This window comes from Lissotriton vulgaris, chromosome 1_1, assembly GCF_964263255.1.
Source record: "Lissotriton vulgaris chromosome 1_1, aLisVul1.2, whole genome shotgun sequence".
Taxonomy (NCBI): Eukaryota; Metazoa; Chordata; class Amphibia; order Caudata; family Salamandridae; genus Lissotriton; species Lissotriton vulgaris.
Window position 1 is genome coordinate 1,939,946,069 of NC_141685.1, and position 20,434 is coordinate 1,939,966,502.

At 42.8% G+C, this 20,434-nt stretch overlaps 1 protein-coding gene across 1 annotated transcript in view; it reads right to left on the bottom strand.

The window, feature by feature from the left end:
• The window catches only part of PPFIA2 (PPFI scaffold protein A2), a 1,928,138-nt gene that overhangs the window by 659,402 nt on the left and 1,248,302 nt on the right, over positions 1-20,434 (bottom strand). The window contains exon 7 of the mRNA XM_086919614.1: positions 16,106-16,219. Within this exon, the coding sequence (XP_086775740.1) occupies positions 16,106-16,219 (114 nt within the window). The remainder of the gene's footprint in view (positions 1-16,105; positions 16,220-20,434) is intronic.

A 20,434-nucleotide genomic window follows, 5' to 3' on the forward strand; every position in this document is an offset into this window, starting at 1 on the left:
AAAGTGAGCACAGGATCCATGTCTGGGTATACCCTGCCAACCTTTGTCTGAATTATGTATATAACCTGTCACACACTATTTGCATGTACTCAGAAGAATTAGTGAGCTATATGCTGGGATACAGATTAATGTTCAGACTTTTATATGCAGTGTTTCTCAATGTTTAAATCTGACACATCTAAGTAGATACATACTGAAATACTAAACATGCCAGTGACACAGTGGCTGGTAGAGAAGCACATAAATAACTCTTATGTTGTGTTTTCAGATTTACAGTATTGAGACACTGTGTGCACTTTTAAACTTTAGTTGATGTTTATTTTAAAGTGTGCTACAAAAGGGATAAAGTGATATTTTACTGTGTTAAAGTGAGAACTGAAATATGGTGCAGCTGTGTTGTAGGAGAGGGTGCTATAATATTAGAAGGTAACACATCATACATTTTGGGTTTGCGTTTGGTACATTAAAGTAAGTGCTTGTAGTTATGTAGTTAGGTTCATCTGTAGATTTAAAACTGCAACATAACATGAAAACTGTTTTTGTATTATGTGTAAGCCAATAGTAAAATAGTTGATATACTGTCTAGAATAAAAATTTAAATACACTTTTTATAGAATAATATCTACATAACTACAGACAGAATGCCTACAAAAGCTCGGAGGAAAAACAAACACAAGCTACTAAAGTATCTGAGCAACTGAGACACAAAAGGGGCAACATGAAGAAAAACTGGTGAAAGAAAAATAGCTACTGGTAAGAGAACAAAGTCATTGTATAAAAATATATGTGGACAATTCCAAACATTACAAAATAATGAAAATACAATTCAAGCTATGAGAAAGAATGACAGTGAACAAAATCAATATAACAAGAACAGAAACGAACGTAACAAAGATGGACACACCTTAACCAGGATACAGAAGCAGTTTAAGGAAATCAGAACCAAGATGTTTTGAAGGAGAGTAGTTAAAAATCTACTGAGAACTATAAAACATTTCAGAAGAAGGAGAGAGGCACTAAAACAGAAAGAACAAGTTGAGAGCGTAGTTGATAAGGCCTTTGCTTTGAAGAGGAAGCTTTTCATTTTGATCACAAATAGAATGAACATTCTTAACAAAATGGGGTTGAGCATGAGGAGACAAAACCAGAAAAAAACAAGCATTTGCAATGCAATAGGTCTCTCATTTGTGAGAGTTTAAGCTATTAGTGTTGCAAATGACAATGCCTTTTATTTGTTTTAAAAACCAAAACATAAATAAAAATAATTGTCATTTACAATGCAAATAGCTCAAAGTTGCGTAAATGTGAGACGTACTGGTGGTCTTTAGTGGGGCCAGAGTGCCTGCGAAGGAGGTGATCCCGGCATTGAAGTTGGAAATGGCTCTGTGGAGGTTGTTGAGGTGCTGTGGTTGGTGATATAAGAACACTGAGAACCAGCATTGTTCAAAGATCTTTTTCCAGTGACATCATTAAGATCTGGCGATGGCATTCCTGTGGTGGTGAGGGAAAGCTATGCAGAAGCAGACAATGGCATGGTAGGACCAGTTGATGGGTGTGGGCTTTTCCACTGGGGTTTATCTGAGGCTGGTGAGCCTGGGGTCCAATGGGTATCCAGTGGCGTGGGTGTGGCCTTCCACTCGCTGTGTGAGTCTGAAATTTGTTTGGTCCTCCGGGGATTTGGCACTGTTGGGGTTGGTGATGTCTCCCAAGTGGTGATTGAGGTCATCTAGGAGGATGAATGTACTGGTGTCGAGTATCAAGAGGGCAATGAAAAATGCAAATGTGCTTCTGATTGTGGCTCATGTCTAGGGAGTGGGGAGGGAGGAGTTCTATGAGAAAGCCGGTCAGTGTGTAGTTGACGGGGATGTACAGTTTGAAAGTCAGGTGTTCCATGTGGCTGTTGGTGTTCGTCCAGGAAATGAAGCACTGCATGTGCTCTTAGTAGATGATGGAGAGTACCCCTCAGGGACTGTTAATCCTGTCCTGCCTTCCGATCTCATACCTGGGGTGATAGCTGTGACGATGTTGGGAGTTGATCTGTAAGTCATTCAGGTGACTGTCAAGATAAGCAGGTAATGTGAGTCGTCATGCAGCAGGTCGCAAATACCAGGGGCATGTTTGGTGAGGGAGCAGATGTTAAGGAGGAGGTATGAAATGTGAAGGGGGGAGTGGTGGTGGTTGAAGGGGGGGTTCAGATGAGCATGAAGCCCAAACTCATTTGGTATCTTCTTTGGGATTCCACTGCACGGCTGATGCACCCTACAGACTGGTTTCAAGTTAGCCACAATGCTCAAGCTCTTCCGCTAATCCAGAGAATAGGGTGTTACTTACTCACTAGAGGCATTAACTAGCAGCAGTCCTGGAATTCAAAAACAGTATATTTTCACTGAAAACCCAAGACAACAAACACTACCTCAACTGAAGTCCATCGTTGAACTGAATAGAGCAAAGAGTCCCACACCTCAGTTGTTTTGTATAAACCTAAGTGATTCCACACAACGCCAAAATAGTCAGAAATGTGCAATGGAATATTTTTCACAAACAGCATCTTGCATTTAAAGGACACAAAGCTGTTGGTCAGCATAACTTATATGCGGCACACCAATACTATAAATGCAGGATAAAAATATCATTAAAAAATTAGGCATTGTAACAAAATTACGAAAATACACAGTACATACCTCTTTAAAAAACACACACGCACACACATAGGTACGAAGGTTTGATATTTGCTGGGAGATAAAGAATGAAATGATATGCAGTTTTGTTTTTTGTATCGAATTCAAGTCACCTAAGGGTGCACGCACGACTGAATGGTCTGATGTTCTAATGAGTCCCATGGTGGACGCTTTCCCTGCCCACCAGAGGATGGTTTCAAAATAGCTAAAGACGTGGAGACTCTGAAGGTGGAACTTCACCGCCCTCTCTCCTCAGAGGCAGAGATATGACATGCATACAGAATATGTATAGCTGCGTGTCACTGACATTTCTTGGGCTAATCTGCCAGAAAGGTGGGGCGGAGCTACAAATGAAAAATATAGAAAGGCTGATGTTGCTGCTCTTAACTACATAACGAACGTGTTTAACGTTTGAAGTGCAGAAGATGCGCAGGGGGTTGGTGCGGCAGTTGTGTCACTATGTCCCAAACTGGCCATGAAGTGGACTACTAACGGGCAAAGCAGGCGCTTAAGCAACACTAATGAGCGCAAAGAAATTAAAGACACCACGCTCCCCATTGTGACCAGACAAAATCACAGGGTGTCCAGTTTAGCTTCTGCCTCTTAGTTGTCATGTAAACGCAATGGTAAATCACCATGGCAATCCCAGAAGAGTAAACAAACTGGTACTATTGTAGTTGTACTGCTGCAAGCCAAGGCTCGATAACCCATTCTGTGCAGCAAAACTTCACTTTGGCAGCCATCGCCAAGTGGAACCAGTGTGAACACGTATTAGGGCAAGAACTAGTAAAACAGCCGTTTACCAAGTGATTTCTCGTCGGTGATGTCTTTGCGCTCGCAAAAAGTAATATCACATAAAACTCAAACCTGAGCAAACTTGACTATCGCCCTCCCTAAAACTGTGTCTGATCCCACAAGCCAAACGAGAAGTTAAACATCTTCACGGAAATGCCAGAGCCCGACGATTCATGAAAATTGCTTCATTTCGAAGCAGTACATCTACAGGTGTCGTTGTACTAACTGCTGATCTTCGTCGATTGAGGCTCCACGTGTTTGTACACCACACACGGAAACGCACAAGTGCTTCAAGTACTGAATTAATACTCATTCTACTTCTAGTAACTTTTAGCACTACAATCCATCTTACAACTGGGCGAAGGAAAGCCAGACACGTTTTATACACAGATTACTTTAGGACTGCAGCTGGAAAAGTAAGTTGGTAACAAAAAAATATGTTTATAAAAATAATGACTCTGGAGTGACAATACTGGCGTGAAAACAAACGTAATTATCAAAGCATTTAGGGGATGGATTGTCCATGCTCCTCCTGCTGCCCAATTTCTTTCTATGGCCAGAAACTGAGAAAAAAATATCACTGACAATGCTTATGTTTTTGACCACTTGCTTAGGGAGTATGTTGCATCTTAAACTTTAGTAGTACTTTGGATGCAGCTGTCTGTATGCACAAACTAGTTTTTTTAAACACATGCTTTTATTCTTTCTGGTCAAGGTCCATTCGCAAAATCTCAGTTGACTTGAATAAGCAGCCCTTAAAATGTCTGCCCAGCGGCAAAACATTGATTTCCATTGATTTATTACTTTTGCAAGTTCAAGCAGCAAAACTCAGTCAAAAATATTAAACGTCAGCCTTTGCTCGTAACTAATCTTCCACCAATACTCAACTAGAGTCAGTCAAGATATAGTGCTCTTGCTTTTGCATGCACCATCGAAGTGGTCAACTTGGTCGACAACTGGCACCGCAGAGAATATTGCAGGCCTAAAGTCACACAGGACGCATCATTAGGATAGGGCTCAATTTCTTCAGAGGCAAGGCTTCCAGAGACAGCCGACAAGCACACGGGACCAACAATGCAGCAGGTGCAGTTGAGACAAATCTCTAAACTTTTAGCAGATGTCTTAGTTCTCCACAGATTTGGGGCATTTTGCACATTTTCCTCACACTTTTAAATTGTGGATATTGTTCCCAGAATGTCTATGTAAACCCTAATATACAAGCAGTGAAAAACTGTGCAGAAACACAAGAAAGGACAAGCAAAACAGAAAGTAGCTCCATATCTGGGCCGGGGAGGAGATCTGGGAGGGCGAGGGCTACACGCGCATGGGCGGTACCTGGAACGTTCGTGTGGCCTGTGCCCAGTGGCTGCGCGTGGGGCTGGTGCAGGCAGCACCAGTCCCCTTCCGGGGCTCCCGTGGTGAAGAGGGAGCCCTGGCGCCAGAGAAGAAGTGCAGGAGCTGAAGTCCCGGGTCCCAGGAGGGGGCCCGGGTGAAGAGCACCAGATAGCAGTGCGGGCTCCCACGACTGAGGAGAGAGCCACGCGTCATGCTGGCAGAGGTACAGAGGAGCTAGAGTGCTCCAGAAGCGCACTGCAGCCAGCCGCTGTTCAGGAGGAGTTACCCCCGAAGACCGGGTGAGTGAGGGATTCTCCGTTTGTTTGCGTCTCTGCAGGGGGTGGCTGAGCTTTTTTGTTGGGGGGTGCACCCTCAGCCCCTCCTGCTGGGAGTGCACGACTGAGTGGGCAGTCAGTGGTTGCGCCGATGAAGTCACAGTGTACAGGTTTATTTCTTGAGCGGACCCGCCGTTTCGGGCCGCTCCAATGATGGGGCGAGTATATTTAAAAGCCCCTTTGATTATGTTAAAGTGAGCGCATGTGCGCATAAAAAAAGTAAAAGTGAAAGTGCATGAGGCTTGCCAGGATGGAAGGGGGACAGGAGATGTGCACACAGCGTGGCTGTACATGCGCGTCCACAGACCCCAATCGCCAATTGCCCTGTGCGTGCCTATCTCATGTCCCACTTCCGAGGCAAGTCAGCAACAATTGATTTGGCTGGCGACAGACCTTCCTTGCTGCGTTCGCCAGGATTGACCTAAAAAATTATGAATAGAAGTAACTTTTGTACAGTTTTTAGTGGAGAATGGATACATACTTCTAGTACAGAGCCTTTCTTTAACGAAGAAAGCTAGCTCTAGGATAATAGATTGCTTCATGCTATTGTTTAAAGTGGACGATGTAATGAAATTAAAAATGGCACTCCTATAGCGAAAGAGGTGATGGTATCTAGAAATGTAGAACAAGTTATTGGAGAAGAGGTACAAGGAAGGAGGAGTCAGGCACCTGTATACAAATGGAATTGTAGTAGTGTTTGTAGTATACAACAGCAATCCATTGATATATTAAGGACATTTCTACACATGTTTCCAAGACGAAGTTTAAGGCACAAAATAAGTACTTTACAAGGATTGAATCCTTGCAAGATTAGAAAGCATGCACATTTGCAGGGACACTCATTAGCTTGTTTATCAAAGAAAGTGTGCCAAAGTACATTTAATCATTTCAGGATGTTAGCTGAACATCACTCAACAATACAAACTTTAGTTAGGATGCTTTACTGTGTGAAAGTTCCTGTTTTATGTTTGGGAGAAATTAATAGAGCACTTTTGCATGGGACTGTGGCAGATGTAGAAATAGTTTGTGATGATGTGCAGTTTTGTTTCTTTGGTCCTGAGCAGGACTCTGGGGAAAATTAAGAGCTGTTAAGAGGAGGAGTTGCATAACTGGAAACATATATTACAGTTGACAGTTTTGAATAAGAGATTACAAAATGTAAAATAGTATGGTATTAAAAACTAGAGTATGTTGCATATGTTGTTGAAGCACTCACTACAAGATTCAAACACGGACTGTTGACTTGTATTTAAAAAGTGAAAAAGAAAATAATGATAACTGGCAAAAGTTAGCTGTGTATTTATTTGTAGAGGGATGCTTTGACTTGTCCAAACGGCACGTGATATGTAAATACTGTTACAATAAATTGGAAGATAATAAAATGCCTGCCAATGTACAAAAACAGCGAGGGGTCAAAAATAAAAAAAATCAACATTGATGATTCTTTGCAGCATTGCAAAAGGCTGTGGTGGACTGCTGTCCAGCACTCACTACAACTCCACAATCCATGCAATATCATGCCATCCAGGTAAAATCAGGAGCCAAATTTAGAAGTTGAGTTTGCACCTCTGAAATTACTCTCTTCCCCGGTGCTGTTGCAGGTTACTACTGAAGTTGAGGGTTCTTCAGCCTCGCATTGCCTTCTTGCTGCTTTTAAATGATTGCCATGGTATGTTTTTAGATGGTAAAACATGGACGTAGTCCCACAATAATATTTTTTCATTTGTACCACTTGATAATGTCTTTTCACATATTGTGCATTTGGTGACTGTTTTTTATTCTACAAACAGAATCCTGAACAAATACCAGGCAATACTGGATTTCTTCTAGGGAGGTCCCTCATCTCCATAGTCAACAGAATCCACCTCTTGGACTTCCTGGTCCATCTCCTGTTCCACATGATCTTCCACTTCTGGCTGAGTTACCAAAATATGCACAAAAAACACTCCAACAAGTGCTAGGGAGTTGCTCACAATAAACTCCTCTTAAAGAATGTTCAAGATAGATAAATGGGTATTTTCTAATTATTCTTATAGTTGAAAAGTGTATCATCCAATCATATTCCTTTATTTCCCAGTAATATGATCTTTGCAAGAATTGCCGTCTTTGCAAAAACCAGAAGAACAGAATTATATTTTATTGAAAATATGTACTTAAACATAAATGTTAATCAACTGATATAAACCCCAAATGTGGATCATTCAATGTAATATGTATAAATATGTGTTAATACACTTCACCAAAAACACACATTCCTTACGGTTACTTCCGGCATCGCAACGATCATGCAAAACACCAGGTAAAAGGCTTTTAATTGAAAATTGTTACAAAATTTAGGTTTACAGAGTATATCAATAAACTGGGTCAAATATTAATTAAAATGTATGTATTTCTGAGTTTTAAAAAAAAGCACGTGCACGTCACGACTACCGATGACGACACGGTCTACAGAGTCACTGCAAATATATTTAAAAAACAAATTGAATATGTCTTTTCACAAAACCATCACACAAACTCAAATATAAACTCTACTTTGCTAAACAACTAGTGTCTGCTATTAAGTAAAATCTGTCTATATATTTGGCCCAGACTTCCTCAAAAATATGCGCCTTTCGCGATGTCACCACGGGTATCGAGACATTGCTGTGAATATAAAAAATTTAAAGAAAAAAAGAACTACCCTTATTTATCCAATGAAGAAAATACAATTTAAAAACCTTAAAAATTCAAAAAATAAATCATAGGTTAATGGATGTTATAGTTAGGAAATACAATTTGAAACGCCTTAGAAATTTACTGAAAAAACAAAAGGTTACAGAGACATTATAGTTAGACGCAGGCTTCACTTGTACAAAACCAGTGAAATTCAGCAGTTATAGTTACTTGAGCTAACTATAACTCCCGCCCCGCAATGCACTAATTATGACCTAACATATTATATCACTCATGAAATGGTCAGTGACATCAGTCATGGCATCTCAAAGGACATAACCGATAACATCATCCACAGAATCTATGATGCACCCACTCACACCTCAATATAACCTTTCATACACCCACTCCAACTTCCACTCTACCATTATCAAAACCATTGACACCCCCATACCAGTACTTACACACCCACTCCGAGTTCGGCTCGCTTGGAGTTTGTACCTCATTCCCTTGAGATGGGGTCTGTGTATTATAGACTTGTGATGCTTTGCTCTCTCTCACTGTTGATCCAACTAAGCTTTCAGCTGTGTGGCAATACTTTGCTAGACAGGTCTGATGAAGATGTCAGCTGTGGGGTGAGACTTTGTGTCACTTCATGTCGGATTTGATGGAAACTTCAGCTAGGTAAGGAGTAGTGCTATCAATGAAGCAAACCAGGGTACCAGGACCTGGGTGGCACCTCAGGGGGGGGATCAAGCCTCACTCCAGCAGCGGTCAACAGCAGGGTTTAGACCGGTCCAGTTGCAGCAGGTCAGCCCGGCAGTTTCAGGGAGGCCTGTGAAGCTTGTTGTGCCCCTGCAGCGCACACAGGAGGTCAACTAACAGACCCTTGGGGTCACTTTGAATAGCTTGGGATGACGACAAGCAGATCCAATCTTGCTTCTCAGACAGCACAGCAGTCCTTCAGGCAGCAGGGAAGCCCTGTGGCAGCAGAGCAATCCTTCTTATAACTTCTGCAGGCCCAGGAGTGTTCTCATGAGTGCCTCTTGAGGTCTGATATTTATACCTGGTTCCAGACTTTGTATGAGAAACTCTCTGATATACCCAAAATCTGGCTCCAGGAAGTTATTCCCCCTCCACTTTCAAAGCTCCAAACTTCTTGGGAGTGACAAATTGCAGGGCAGGCCAGGTGTTTGTGCAGTAGGCAAAGCCCTCTGAAGTGTAAGTGGTGTTGGGCACAGTTCCTACCTAGTCATTGTGCCAGGATGGCCCATCCAGTCCACACTTAAGCCAGATTTGTGTTACTGTCTCGAAGCAATACACAAACCCCAGCAGCAGAGTCTTTCACAGTACTGTCACACTGGACACTGTTAGAAGGCACACATGGTTGGAACAGGAAAATGACAACTTTCTAACAGTAAGAATGGTAACTTAAAATCCAACTTCGCCATTAAAGAGGATTTTAATTCACAATTCAATTCAAATACCTTTTTGCAGTCATTAGACCATAAAAGTGCAAGTGCAAAAAAGAAATGATAATGCACACAAGCATCCACCAAGGCCCAGACTCAAGGCCCGGGGTCCTAAATTACTATTTCAAGATTGTATTAAACACCCCAATAAATAAGCAGAGTACCTAACAACACATACATGGAGCCATATTGGTAAAATATACAAATAATACAGAAACATGGGGGCTGATGCATCTCACATTAATAAAATACTAAAAAGGACTCTTTAAGATCATGTATAAAAGTTACATTATGAAGGATAAATAGAGTGGGCCCGGTTAAAAATAGAGAAAGAGAGTCTTATCGGCTTAATCCTATACATTAATTTTCAGAAGCAACTTTGGCTCACACCACATGGAGAGTAGAAAGCGCAATACCACAAATACTATTGGAGGAAGAGTGTTGTATTTCAACAGCCTAATAGCCTCTACACAGCGTTTAGTCCCCAGGTTACTACATATTTGGATTAGCCAGCAGCTTCTAGATTTTCTGTGGCCAGGACAGAAAAAGAATTCATGCAGCTCTGACTCCTCTGCATATTACAGGCTGGACATCCTAGGAAAAGTTTACATGTAATTGTAAGATGATTTCTAAAGCGCATGGCTGCCCGTGAGCGTCCAGCGCTGACAGAAGATCAGTAGTAGATCAGGCGAGAGCGGGAGTAGGAAGTTACAGGAACAGCCAAGTCTTTAGAAGCTTCCGGAAGGGCAGGAGATTGTGTTGGGCACGGAGGTCAAGAGGGAGGGCGTTCCACAACTTGGACGCATGATAGGAAAAGCGCCGGCCTCCGGAGCGCGCTTTCTTGATCCTAGGTGTCTGGGTTAGGTGGGCATTAGAGGATCGAAGGGTTCTAGAGGTGGTATGAGGGACAACGAGGTCCTTAACGACGAGGTCATGCCCATTTGTTAGAAAAGGCATTCAGTGGCAGGACCCAATTTCTGAAATGAATACACAGTTTCCTCGTCAGCACATGTTGTATCTCTTCCAGGGCAGACTCTAGGATGTACTGGTCTTTTATACTCAAAAACACAACTGTCAGTGAACCTGTTTCTGGGCTCCCCTGTAAATAGGCAAGTGTGTCCTTCCTGAAGCTCCAAACCAGTTCTTTTCTAGAACTTGTAGTACAAGCTTCCTCAGGGTTATGCCATACACTCGCTCTGCCCATCTCCAGGAATTAGTTCCTGACATACGCTAGCCACTGGAATTTCCTTGTGTGCTGCAGTCCCAGGATCTCGTTTAGCTCATCCCTATTCACAGCCAGTTCCGGGAGTACCCATATGCGACTCCAATACAACAGGCAGGGCAGTTTCTTCTGTATTTGGCCTAACCCCCAAATCCAAATGAAGCAATGTAAGGGGAGAGCCGGGTGTAAACCAAATAGCTGCCTGATGAAAGTGTTCTCGGTCTTGGTAATATTTCTGAGAGCACAATACCACCACCAGAGTTCAGCCCAATATATATTGCGGCGCCCTTCGTTTGCACTTCATACATTTCTAGAGGTGGGCCAATAGGTTTATGGAAGGACTTCCTGTATAGCTTCATCAACCCTTCTGTGTTCGGCACTAACTTCAGACTTGTTTTATCAAGTTGAGCCCCGCAGTCCATTTTTTCAGTTAAAATTACCCCAAGGTACTCAAATACAGAGACCCTCTCCAATGGGATACCGTGCAAACTGGGATTAGGGGGAGTTGAGTTTATTGGATTAAAGACCATATATTTGGTCTTTTGGCAGTTAATCTCAAGATTCCTGCTATCACAGAAAGCCTTGAAGTTGTCAAGGAATCTCTGTGTACCCAGTGGTGATTTTGAAAGCAGGAGAGTGTCGTTGGCAAACATCATGGTGGGTACTTTGTGGTTCGCTATCCTTCCCCGGTTCTGTGTATTTACCAGTTCATTTATAAATTGACAGAAGAGGATGGGCACTAGCACAAATCCCTGCCTTACCCATCTATCTATAGCTATGGGAGTGGTAAGTTCACCATGTTTGCCAAACTCAATATTTTAAGTTTGTCCATCCATGTGTGGAAACGATTGAGCTGTACCCGGGCAAAGATTTTCTGGCTAACGTCAATTAAACGTATGGGTGTGTAGTCGGAGGGGAGAAGTAGTGAGCCCTTCTTGTGAACTGGCAGGATTTCTGCACCAGCCCCATTTCTGGAATTGCCATTCCCTGGAGTATGGAATTGAACCAGGTCCTGGAGCTTTCGAAAGTGCATTTTTACTTATAGCATTAGTTACTTCTGCAAGCGTTATCTGAGGGGAATCAGAGCAGATATACTGTGGTGAAGAAAGATCTTTAGCTTTACTAAATCCCCCATCCTCCAACCTAAGATACAGGACCTCAAAATGTTGTTTCCAGACATCAGCTGCAATGTTTGGTTTGATGGCCTGCTTTCCTTTACAGCTAGCTGTATTAACTATACACCAGAAAGCCTTCATATCACGGTTGAATAGGGCTTGTTTCAAGGTATCCCACTTGTCCAACTTCCATTTTATTTGCTTCAGTGATGCTAGTTCTATATAGAGCCCTCTTTTTTCTGATTAGGGGTCTGTCTCTGGTTGTAATTGACTATCAATGGCAACTTGGCCATCCAACAACTATCCTTAAATCAAGGATGTTTGGACTTTTTACATCCCCTTGGGTCTAATGGGGGAGAGAACATTTCAGCCCCAACTCATAATGACAAAAGCTTGAGGGGGGCACTATTTGAAATTCTCAATAGCCTTTTTATGAATTTGTTTTCCATGATTTGCAACTGGCGGCTGTTATGATATCCCCATACACCTGCTCCATATGTTGCTAAAGGTACACATTTGCTTCATAGAGAGTAACTAGTTTGGTTAGTGGTTTATGTCCTAATTTGCAGGCAAAATGTAAAAGCTCCTCAACCACTCTACCCACACATTGTGCATCCTTGTAGTAACAAACAAATCCAAATTCATCTTATTGTTAAAAAGGTTCGCTAGGTAATTAACATTATTCATTTCATCAATCCTCTTTGCACCCACAGCATAGTTTCTAGTTTTAGTCATCTTAGGCCTACAGACCATAAGATATGATTTAGTAAAATTAACCTTTAGGTAAAGTGACAACATAAAATCAGCAAATGCATTAAAAGATTTTTGGAGGCCAGTTGCTGTCAGGGCCATTAAAACAGTATCATCCGCATTAGAGAGAAGCGGGACCCGAGTGCCCCAAATGCGTGGACAGTCAAGTTCTTTAAGCAGGTCATTTAATATCTTCCCCTTTTTGAGAGATCTTCACAGGCTCCCCATCAGTAGTTGGTGGTCTTTAAAACACTATCTGGAATACAGAGCCTATCATCAAACTGGTCCTAGGTATTTTAAATACAGATTCAGACCCATCTCCCTTCTAATATCAGACTCTGCTTCATATACATTGTGTTAGAAGGAGCTGTCCAAATGGTTGCTTAGTCCTTTTCCTTGTTGCTCAGATCTAAATTCCCTTCCTATCACCATTTGTACTGCTCCCACCTTAAACTTCTTCAAGAAACAGCGTAAGACCTCAATCTACAGCAGTGCTAGTTCCTGTCTATCAAGAGATCTTTTTCTTTTCCTTCAGCAACAGGGTGTCCTTTGGATAGGAGTGTGCTTTATCCACCTCTTTCATTGAGTCATTTATTCATAAGTTAATTTTAGTTGACTTTGGTTTCGGGATTAGATACAACACCCTAACACCTGTGGGACTCCTGGCACTGTCATTGAAAGCCAGAGGGCTACAAACATGGCTATTGAAAAAGCTTCTTTTTAAGAGATTTCCTAGGATATTAATTCTTACAAATCATTTGTCACTCTTTAGGGAGGCTATTTCAGAGAGAGGGTACTTGTACTGAGATGGCTCCATTGCCAAGGTGGCTTTGTAGACCTGTTCGATGCATGAACAAAAAGGATAGCAGGATAGCATAGGGAGATATATATCAGCAACAGTACCATCTGGAAGTCGTATGTCGTTCACAAGATGAAAATAATGCAGATTTCCTATCTAGACAACCTATACATCCTCCAGAAGTAGCAGCACAGTAGTCAACAGCAACAAAACTGTACATGCAATACATGCCCGAGTCCTAACCCTTTAACCCCATCCATGCTGATGACAAACCCCAGTCGTCATGCACTACGGTGCTCGTGTGCTGATGACGGCTGGGGTTTGTCACGGCCCCCCCCTGTTCGTGCTGTTTACAGCACACCAGGGGAATCGCGGCCGCATGGAAAGGGTTAAGATGTAATCTAAGCTACCAGCTGAGATGAAAGCATAAAGAGTGCTGCCAAAGCCATAGGCCTGGGCAAATGAGTGACCTTCCCAGCTAAGTTGCACCGATACAATCAGAGGTCAAGAGAAACCATGGAGCAACTGGTGTGCCAGGGCCATACTCAGCACTGTGATTGATGGTCTAGTATTCCGAGGCGGGAAAAGTGTAGTCCTCAGGGAAATGTAATACCAAGTGGTTATCCTGAAGCACCAAAGACACCAAGGAATAGTGAAATCCAAGCTTGGCTCAAAATATCTGGTTCTCAGGGATAGATACGCGAGTGGAGGAACTGATTCAGCAATGCCATGCATACCAGCTGAACAAAAAGGCAGAACAACCAGCACCTGTTATCACTGAACCACTCCCCCCATCCAGCACACATCCCTGGACACACTAAAGTGTAGACTTAAGCACTTTTCCCATCAGGTGCCACATGCTCGTCCTCATGGATGCCAAATAAATTGCATGTTGTTGAGCTTGTATAGGCCTTTGGGCATGGTAAACCATAGATGGAAAAAATATTTGTTGCATGTTGTTGAGCTTGTATAGGCCTTTGGGCATGGTAAACCATAGATGGAAAAAATATTTGTGACCTTTGGGCTACCATTGGAAATCCAGTTAGTCAATGGACCATCCTTTTAAGAGTGTGACTTCCAGAGTTACCTGGAGACCATCAACATCACTCATTGCTGCATCACCCCCAGGTGTCTTGAAGCATACAGCAACAGGCAGAGGTTCATGCAAACACTCACAAAGCCCTAAGTATCATTCTCGACCAACGAGAAGGCCATTAGTAAATGCTTCAGGAGTTCTTGAGAGCCTACCAAAATACCCTGCCTCTGTGCTATTTGGGAGGAGACAGCAAGATGGGTTCCCAGGAACTCTGCGGAGGAGTCCTAATACATTTGATGTGACAGCAAGCCACCATTGGAGAACCCGAAACAATGAAAAGGCCACAGTGAGAAGGTGCATGCAATACAAGTCACTCATGAGAGGGGACATGGTCATCCTGAAAGAGACATCCTAGATGGAAATCCCAGGCCCAATGTGAGAAAGTCACTGAACAGTAGTACAGGTGAAAGGAACCATGGTCACCACCAAAAAGGGAAATGAAATAGTAACAAGGAATATCTCTTGGTTCAAGAAGATAACCCCGAACCCCACCTCTAGAGAAGAGCCTACAGAGGTAACGCTGAACCTCAAGCTGACAACCAGGATGAGCAGCTCCAGTCTATCCCTACAATGTGTAGTTCCTCAACCCCAAATCATTGAGGCTCAGCAAATTTGAAAAGAGGAAGAAGAACTCCACTTCATGGCACCTTTGAATTGTCTTCAATCACCTTGGGCCGGATCAGCCAATGGTACCACCCAAGGCCAAACCCTCAGCCCAACAAGAGACTCAGAGACTTTGCTAGCAGTGTTACTCTGACAGCAGACTGAGAGGTAAGTGCATCACTGGGTTGTGGAGTGGAATAAGAATGGGTGGGGATGTAGTTAGCTTTCAGGCTGTAGGGACTGCCGCGTATGATGTCTACACTCATGCGGAGGCCAGACGCAGATCAGCTAGTATAAACAAACTGATGGCCTGCAGCTTGGGGAGAAGTCCAGACAGTGAATCCTAGTGTGTCATCATTGCTACATGCATGCATCCCCTGCATGTGCCACACAGCCAAACATCTGTGAAGCAAATCCCAAGCTGTCAATGAAAAGAAAAGAAAACACATTTTCATGATGGTGTGACTTCTAATTGTTCCGATCACTTTACCAGGGGTCCCTGTGGAAGATAAGTGCTCTCTGGGCAGCTGCCCACTTTGCTCATGCCTTAAAACAGCTGTGGCAAAGTAACAAAGCTAGACACCACCAACAAAAAATACAGGGCCTATCTCCAGGGGGGATGTTGGGGTGTTACCTACCCCTAAAAAAGGTATTCTGTTGTAAATAGTTGGGTACAAGTGCTTTGAGTTTGGTAATGTGCAGTGCCTGTTGGATTGTACTTGGGATTTTTACATACCCACACTGAGAAAAACACACACACTCTATCATTTATGTATTAAAGTTCTTAATTTTTAAAAATAATTATTGCGTTTTAAGTACCCCTACCAATCCGCACTCCTCTCTCTTTCCACTGCCCCTTAAGCCCTTCTCATGTCCTGCTTCTCATATATTGTGTTTAACAAGGTGTCCCACCATGACTGTTGGTAAATCTGAAGTCCACACCTCGCCCAATCATACTGACCAAGCTATGCCCCAGAAAATATTACCAGAGATACTGTTACTTCCAACACTGCTACCTGATGTATGGTTCTTCGGACACACACTTGGCTGCAGCTGGATCCAACACACCACAAGAGGTTTATCAAATCAATCGCTAAGAGTAGAACAGTCCAACTGGCCAACATTTTGAAAGTTAACCTGGGTAGAATGAACGCTTGATTTAAAGTCATACCTGGAGAGTTTATGCATTAACTGGACGTTGTACACAGCTATCAGCTAGGAGAAAAAAGGAAGAAATTTGGGTTACACCGTACCTTGTCATGGATCTTTTGCCCGGATTCCAGCCCATCCACATGCTCTTCCTCAGGACATTCTCCAGACACCATTTTCCTTTGAATGTGCGCATTTTGTTCCCGTAGAGCAACAATCTGCAAAACAGAATGAACGATTAAATGCCTCACGCGCAAGAACATCGAGTAAACACCAAATAGTATTCCAAGGTACTAAAACTGATTTTACTTAGAAAGCTCAAGTTTACATATCATAGTAACTTATCACCTATTTCAAAGTCCATCCACACATGCAACATTAAAAGATATTAAGGGGTAAAACAGGAGTCGGGACAGTACATGGTCTCTTCCCATATTTTTCAACATGCTTTCCAATCGTGCTCAAAATCGACCTATAAACGTGACGTTATATATATATATACAAGATACCAAAACATGTGTTTCTTGGTGAAAACCCCTGATAAATAGGGAATCTGTAGCAGCCAATTAACAGAAGAAGATTCTACATTTTTGCCGTTTTGTATGATCAGAAACAGAAGGCTTCATTATGGTGCAACCTAGTTGAAGTAATAGGTTCTATTTATTTGAAACATCAAAAGAAATGCAGATCAATATTAGAGAACAAGAGTCAACATAGGGAATTCACAGTTATTGTATTATTGATTCTTGTTTTCGTTCATTGATGCTAGGGCAAGACTATGTGGAACCTTAGAAGTCGATGAAGAGACCTGACCGCCTGTGCGCAGTTCTCGTTTCTTGGCAGTTGGTCGCTTGCCAAGTTGTTGTCTACTGCAATGCTACTGCTGTAGGTTGCTGCTGATGCACACAAACACAGATGCTGCATCAGGAAGCAATATCATTTAAACTGGCATTTGGTGCTGAGACCTCAGATGCAAGGTCAACAGACCAGTCATCCAAGGTCTTTGATACAAGAGCCATTCAAACCTGTCCCAGATGGGAAAACCCAGAGCAGGTACCCAGCAGGGTGTTGAGAAGGATTGCCCAACAGAGTAGCATACCGGGTATGAAGACTTTTATAGTACAGTCAAGAGTTACTCAAGACCTTTCTTCCAACCATGGCTCCTGGCACAAATAATATTGAGTGGCGGTCCCTAGACCAACCACCATCCTCCAGTGTCTCCTTCAAAGATTCAACCATACCCCTTGAGCTGTGCACTGGCAGCCGAACATCAGTGTCATGGCATAACAGCGTTTCAAACAGTAATAATGAAATGGTTATGTTTATGATGACAGATACACAAGACTTTCTTCCCACTATTGTACAGCATAGCAGAGATTAAACTAAATGTAAGAGTAAAATGGTTCAAAAGAAAGACCTTGAGATTCTTCTGGAATAAATCAAAAGGAGAGGGATCCAAACGATCTAGAGGAAGATCGTTCATTTTTTGTCAGCGGCAATGAAGGAAACCCTGTTTTCAAAATGTTCTTTAAATCTATGTATTTCTGAAATGCCCGCAAGACACTTCGTTTAGGAAGAATGGTTATATGTATCCCTTTGAACTTGTGGCTACCCATACTTTCATGTGTTTCAGAAGACATTTTGCAAATGTCTTTGTTTATTACACACTGGGCTACATTTGGGAACTACAAATAGAGAGAAATCAAGTGATAACGGCACATGCTTTGCTAATGTATCCTGTAAGCCTCTCAATAAAAATAATGGTGTTAGCCTAATGCCAGGGACATGAACAGGCCCAAATCGCAATATAGATGAAATCTTTCCTCTCGGAGCAGACCCTCTATTTGCAATGTGAGTAGTTATATATTTTGGGCAAGGGCTCTGCCACGACCCAGAGAAACCTATCAAACCCAGACATTGCTGAACACTAGACACCCACGGAGCCCAGGCTAGTGTTTGACCTGAATACATTTCACAAGCTGCATTAACAAACAGCCTTCAAACTTTGGCTAGATATTAGCCCCTTTTCCAATTTACCTACAAATGAGTTCAATATAAAACAAATATATCCAAAATATCACGAAAATTTTTTTGAGGTAGGAAAAAGTCCATACCCTGTACATAGCAGTAGAATGGAAATCATAAAACTTTCCCTCTGAATGAGTCCTTCATATAATAGAAAAAGCCCTCAGCTCCCAAAGAGTTCACATGGGCTCATGGGGCTTGGATGAATTTAATTAAACGGGAAGAGGCAGACAGTTTTTTGTGTTGAGGAAGGATTTTTTCTTGTGTTTTAAACTTGGTCACTTGCAGTGCAAATACAACCGCCGTAGGTTGTTATTAAGTCTTAGTCATCCTCTTTGAAGGTAGTTAAACGTTATACAGCAGGTTGCAGATCTCCTAAGTATCCAGGACTGTTTGGTTACCAAGCAACAAGTTATGTTAAATACACAGGCCAGGAGACTATTTAGCACTAAAACTAATAAACTACTAGACAATAGCTTCTTTGAATCCCAATGGAGTTCTGGTAATAATGCGTTCCTAGTCCTCCACTCATGTAAGCAACGGATTGATTTCAAATTGGCTGCAGAATTCCTCTGTAATCAGCTCCTTTTCACTCCCTGTCACTATGGGAAGGAAACAGAGACTACAAACAGATTACAAGTACCAGAGCATGCCAGAAACTCTAAAGGGCTTGGAATCAGACAGGAAATACGATGTTGTTTCATCTTGGTAACAAAGTCTAATTCCAGGAAGGATACAAGCAAATGTTTAGTCAACTATCCTAGTTGTTCCCCATGAAGGTAATTCTTTTTTGATGCCATCTTGTACATAGAAAAGTGAGCCCAAATCTTCATTATAAGGAAATCAGGTTAGGATGCTCAGTTAAAGCAACCCCTTGATCTCTATTGTGACTCACATTCACATTTACGACAGTGCAATGTAGTCCAAATTCTTTGTGTCGGAGTATGGTGGTCAGACTGCCACAAGACCTCAGGCTGCGCCGGGAGGAAGGATCCCGCAGCACCGGCAATCTGAAACCGGCATTAATATGCTGGCGGTGTTGATGCCAGGACCACTGAGCATATTAATAGTTGACTTTCTAACTCGCCTTTTTCATGGTGCTGAGCCTGCCATGAAAATGGAGGCGGGGAGGCAACTGAGGGGGCCCTAACAGGGTCTCCGCCAAGACTGGGCCTGGGGGTACATGCAGGGGAGCACATGTTGAGATCCCCTGGAATTGCATGCCATGCAGGAATGAGGTGCAGGCGCTGTCACGGCGGAAGTCTGCTGCTAAACCTCTTCTATGAACCTTACACATCCGCCACCATGCAACTGCCACAGCACCGCCCACCCGTCCGGGACTACACTCGTAATCCGACTGGCCGGGCACACCAGGCTTGGCAGTCTTCCTGTTGGTGCAGTGGTTGCGGGCCAACAGGAGAACTGCCAAACTCGTAATAAAGCCCTTTGTGATTTGAATGGTCCTAATGGAATTCTCACAGGACACACATTGTCCTAATGAAAAAGGCAGTGGCTTCTCATGGAGGGCAATAGCACAATGTGGAGTGAACAATAATCTCTTCCATTATCTTTATGTACATTCCACTGCTCACAGGAAGAAAATGACAGAAATCCTTTATACCTAGTGGAAACAGCATGTGAGTGGCTCACTGGTTAGAGGCGGCAGACCCGAGAGCAGAGGACGGCCCGGGACCAGGGTTCGATTCCCGGCGCGGCAGGTTTCTGGACCAGGGTCAGCGGACTCGATAATTCTCTCGCCTCGGTGCCCACTCTGATCAGCGATCACACTCGGCAACTCTGGGCATCAGCTTGCCTCATCTTCACTAACGGCCCCACCAGACCGCCGGGGATGCCTGGTCTCACCCTGGAGATACCCATTAAGGGACCATCTCTCAGGGAAGCCAGGAAGGGTTTCGCAGCGGTCGAAGCGCCTTGGGACCCTCCGGGTAAGTAGTGCGCTATATAAATGCCTATATATACATACATACTATACATACATGTGTGTCAATCAAAGTCTCTAGAGGGAAATGGGCGAAATGTCCATGTACACTACAGACCTTTCTTGCCATGTGCTGTGAGAGCACAACAATCTACTCCGACTAATCTCTATCCTCTGTGGAAACACTGCTGAAAGCTGATGATTCCTGAATGACTTTATGTTAATTCATTAATCTCATTATCCAATTCTGTCTTCAGTTGGGATTTAAGTCTATATTTATAATACATCTCAATTTTAGTTTTGCAGTTGCCACCAAAACAGAGACTAAAAACAACATATTTTTATTTACGGTGATGTTAGATTTGGCCTTTTAAAATGTCAACTCCCTGGTCAGCAAACCATTTTCACGAGAAACTGGCAGGCACCTTCACAGTCATAGTAAATATGTGAACAGAGAAAGGCAACACAA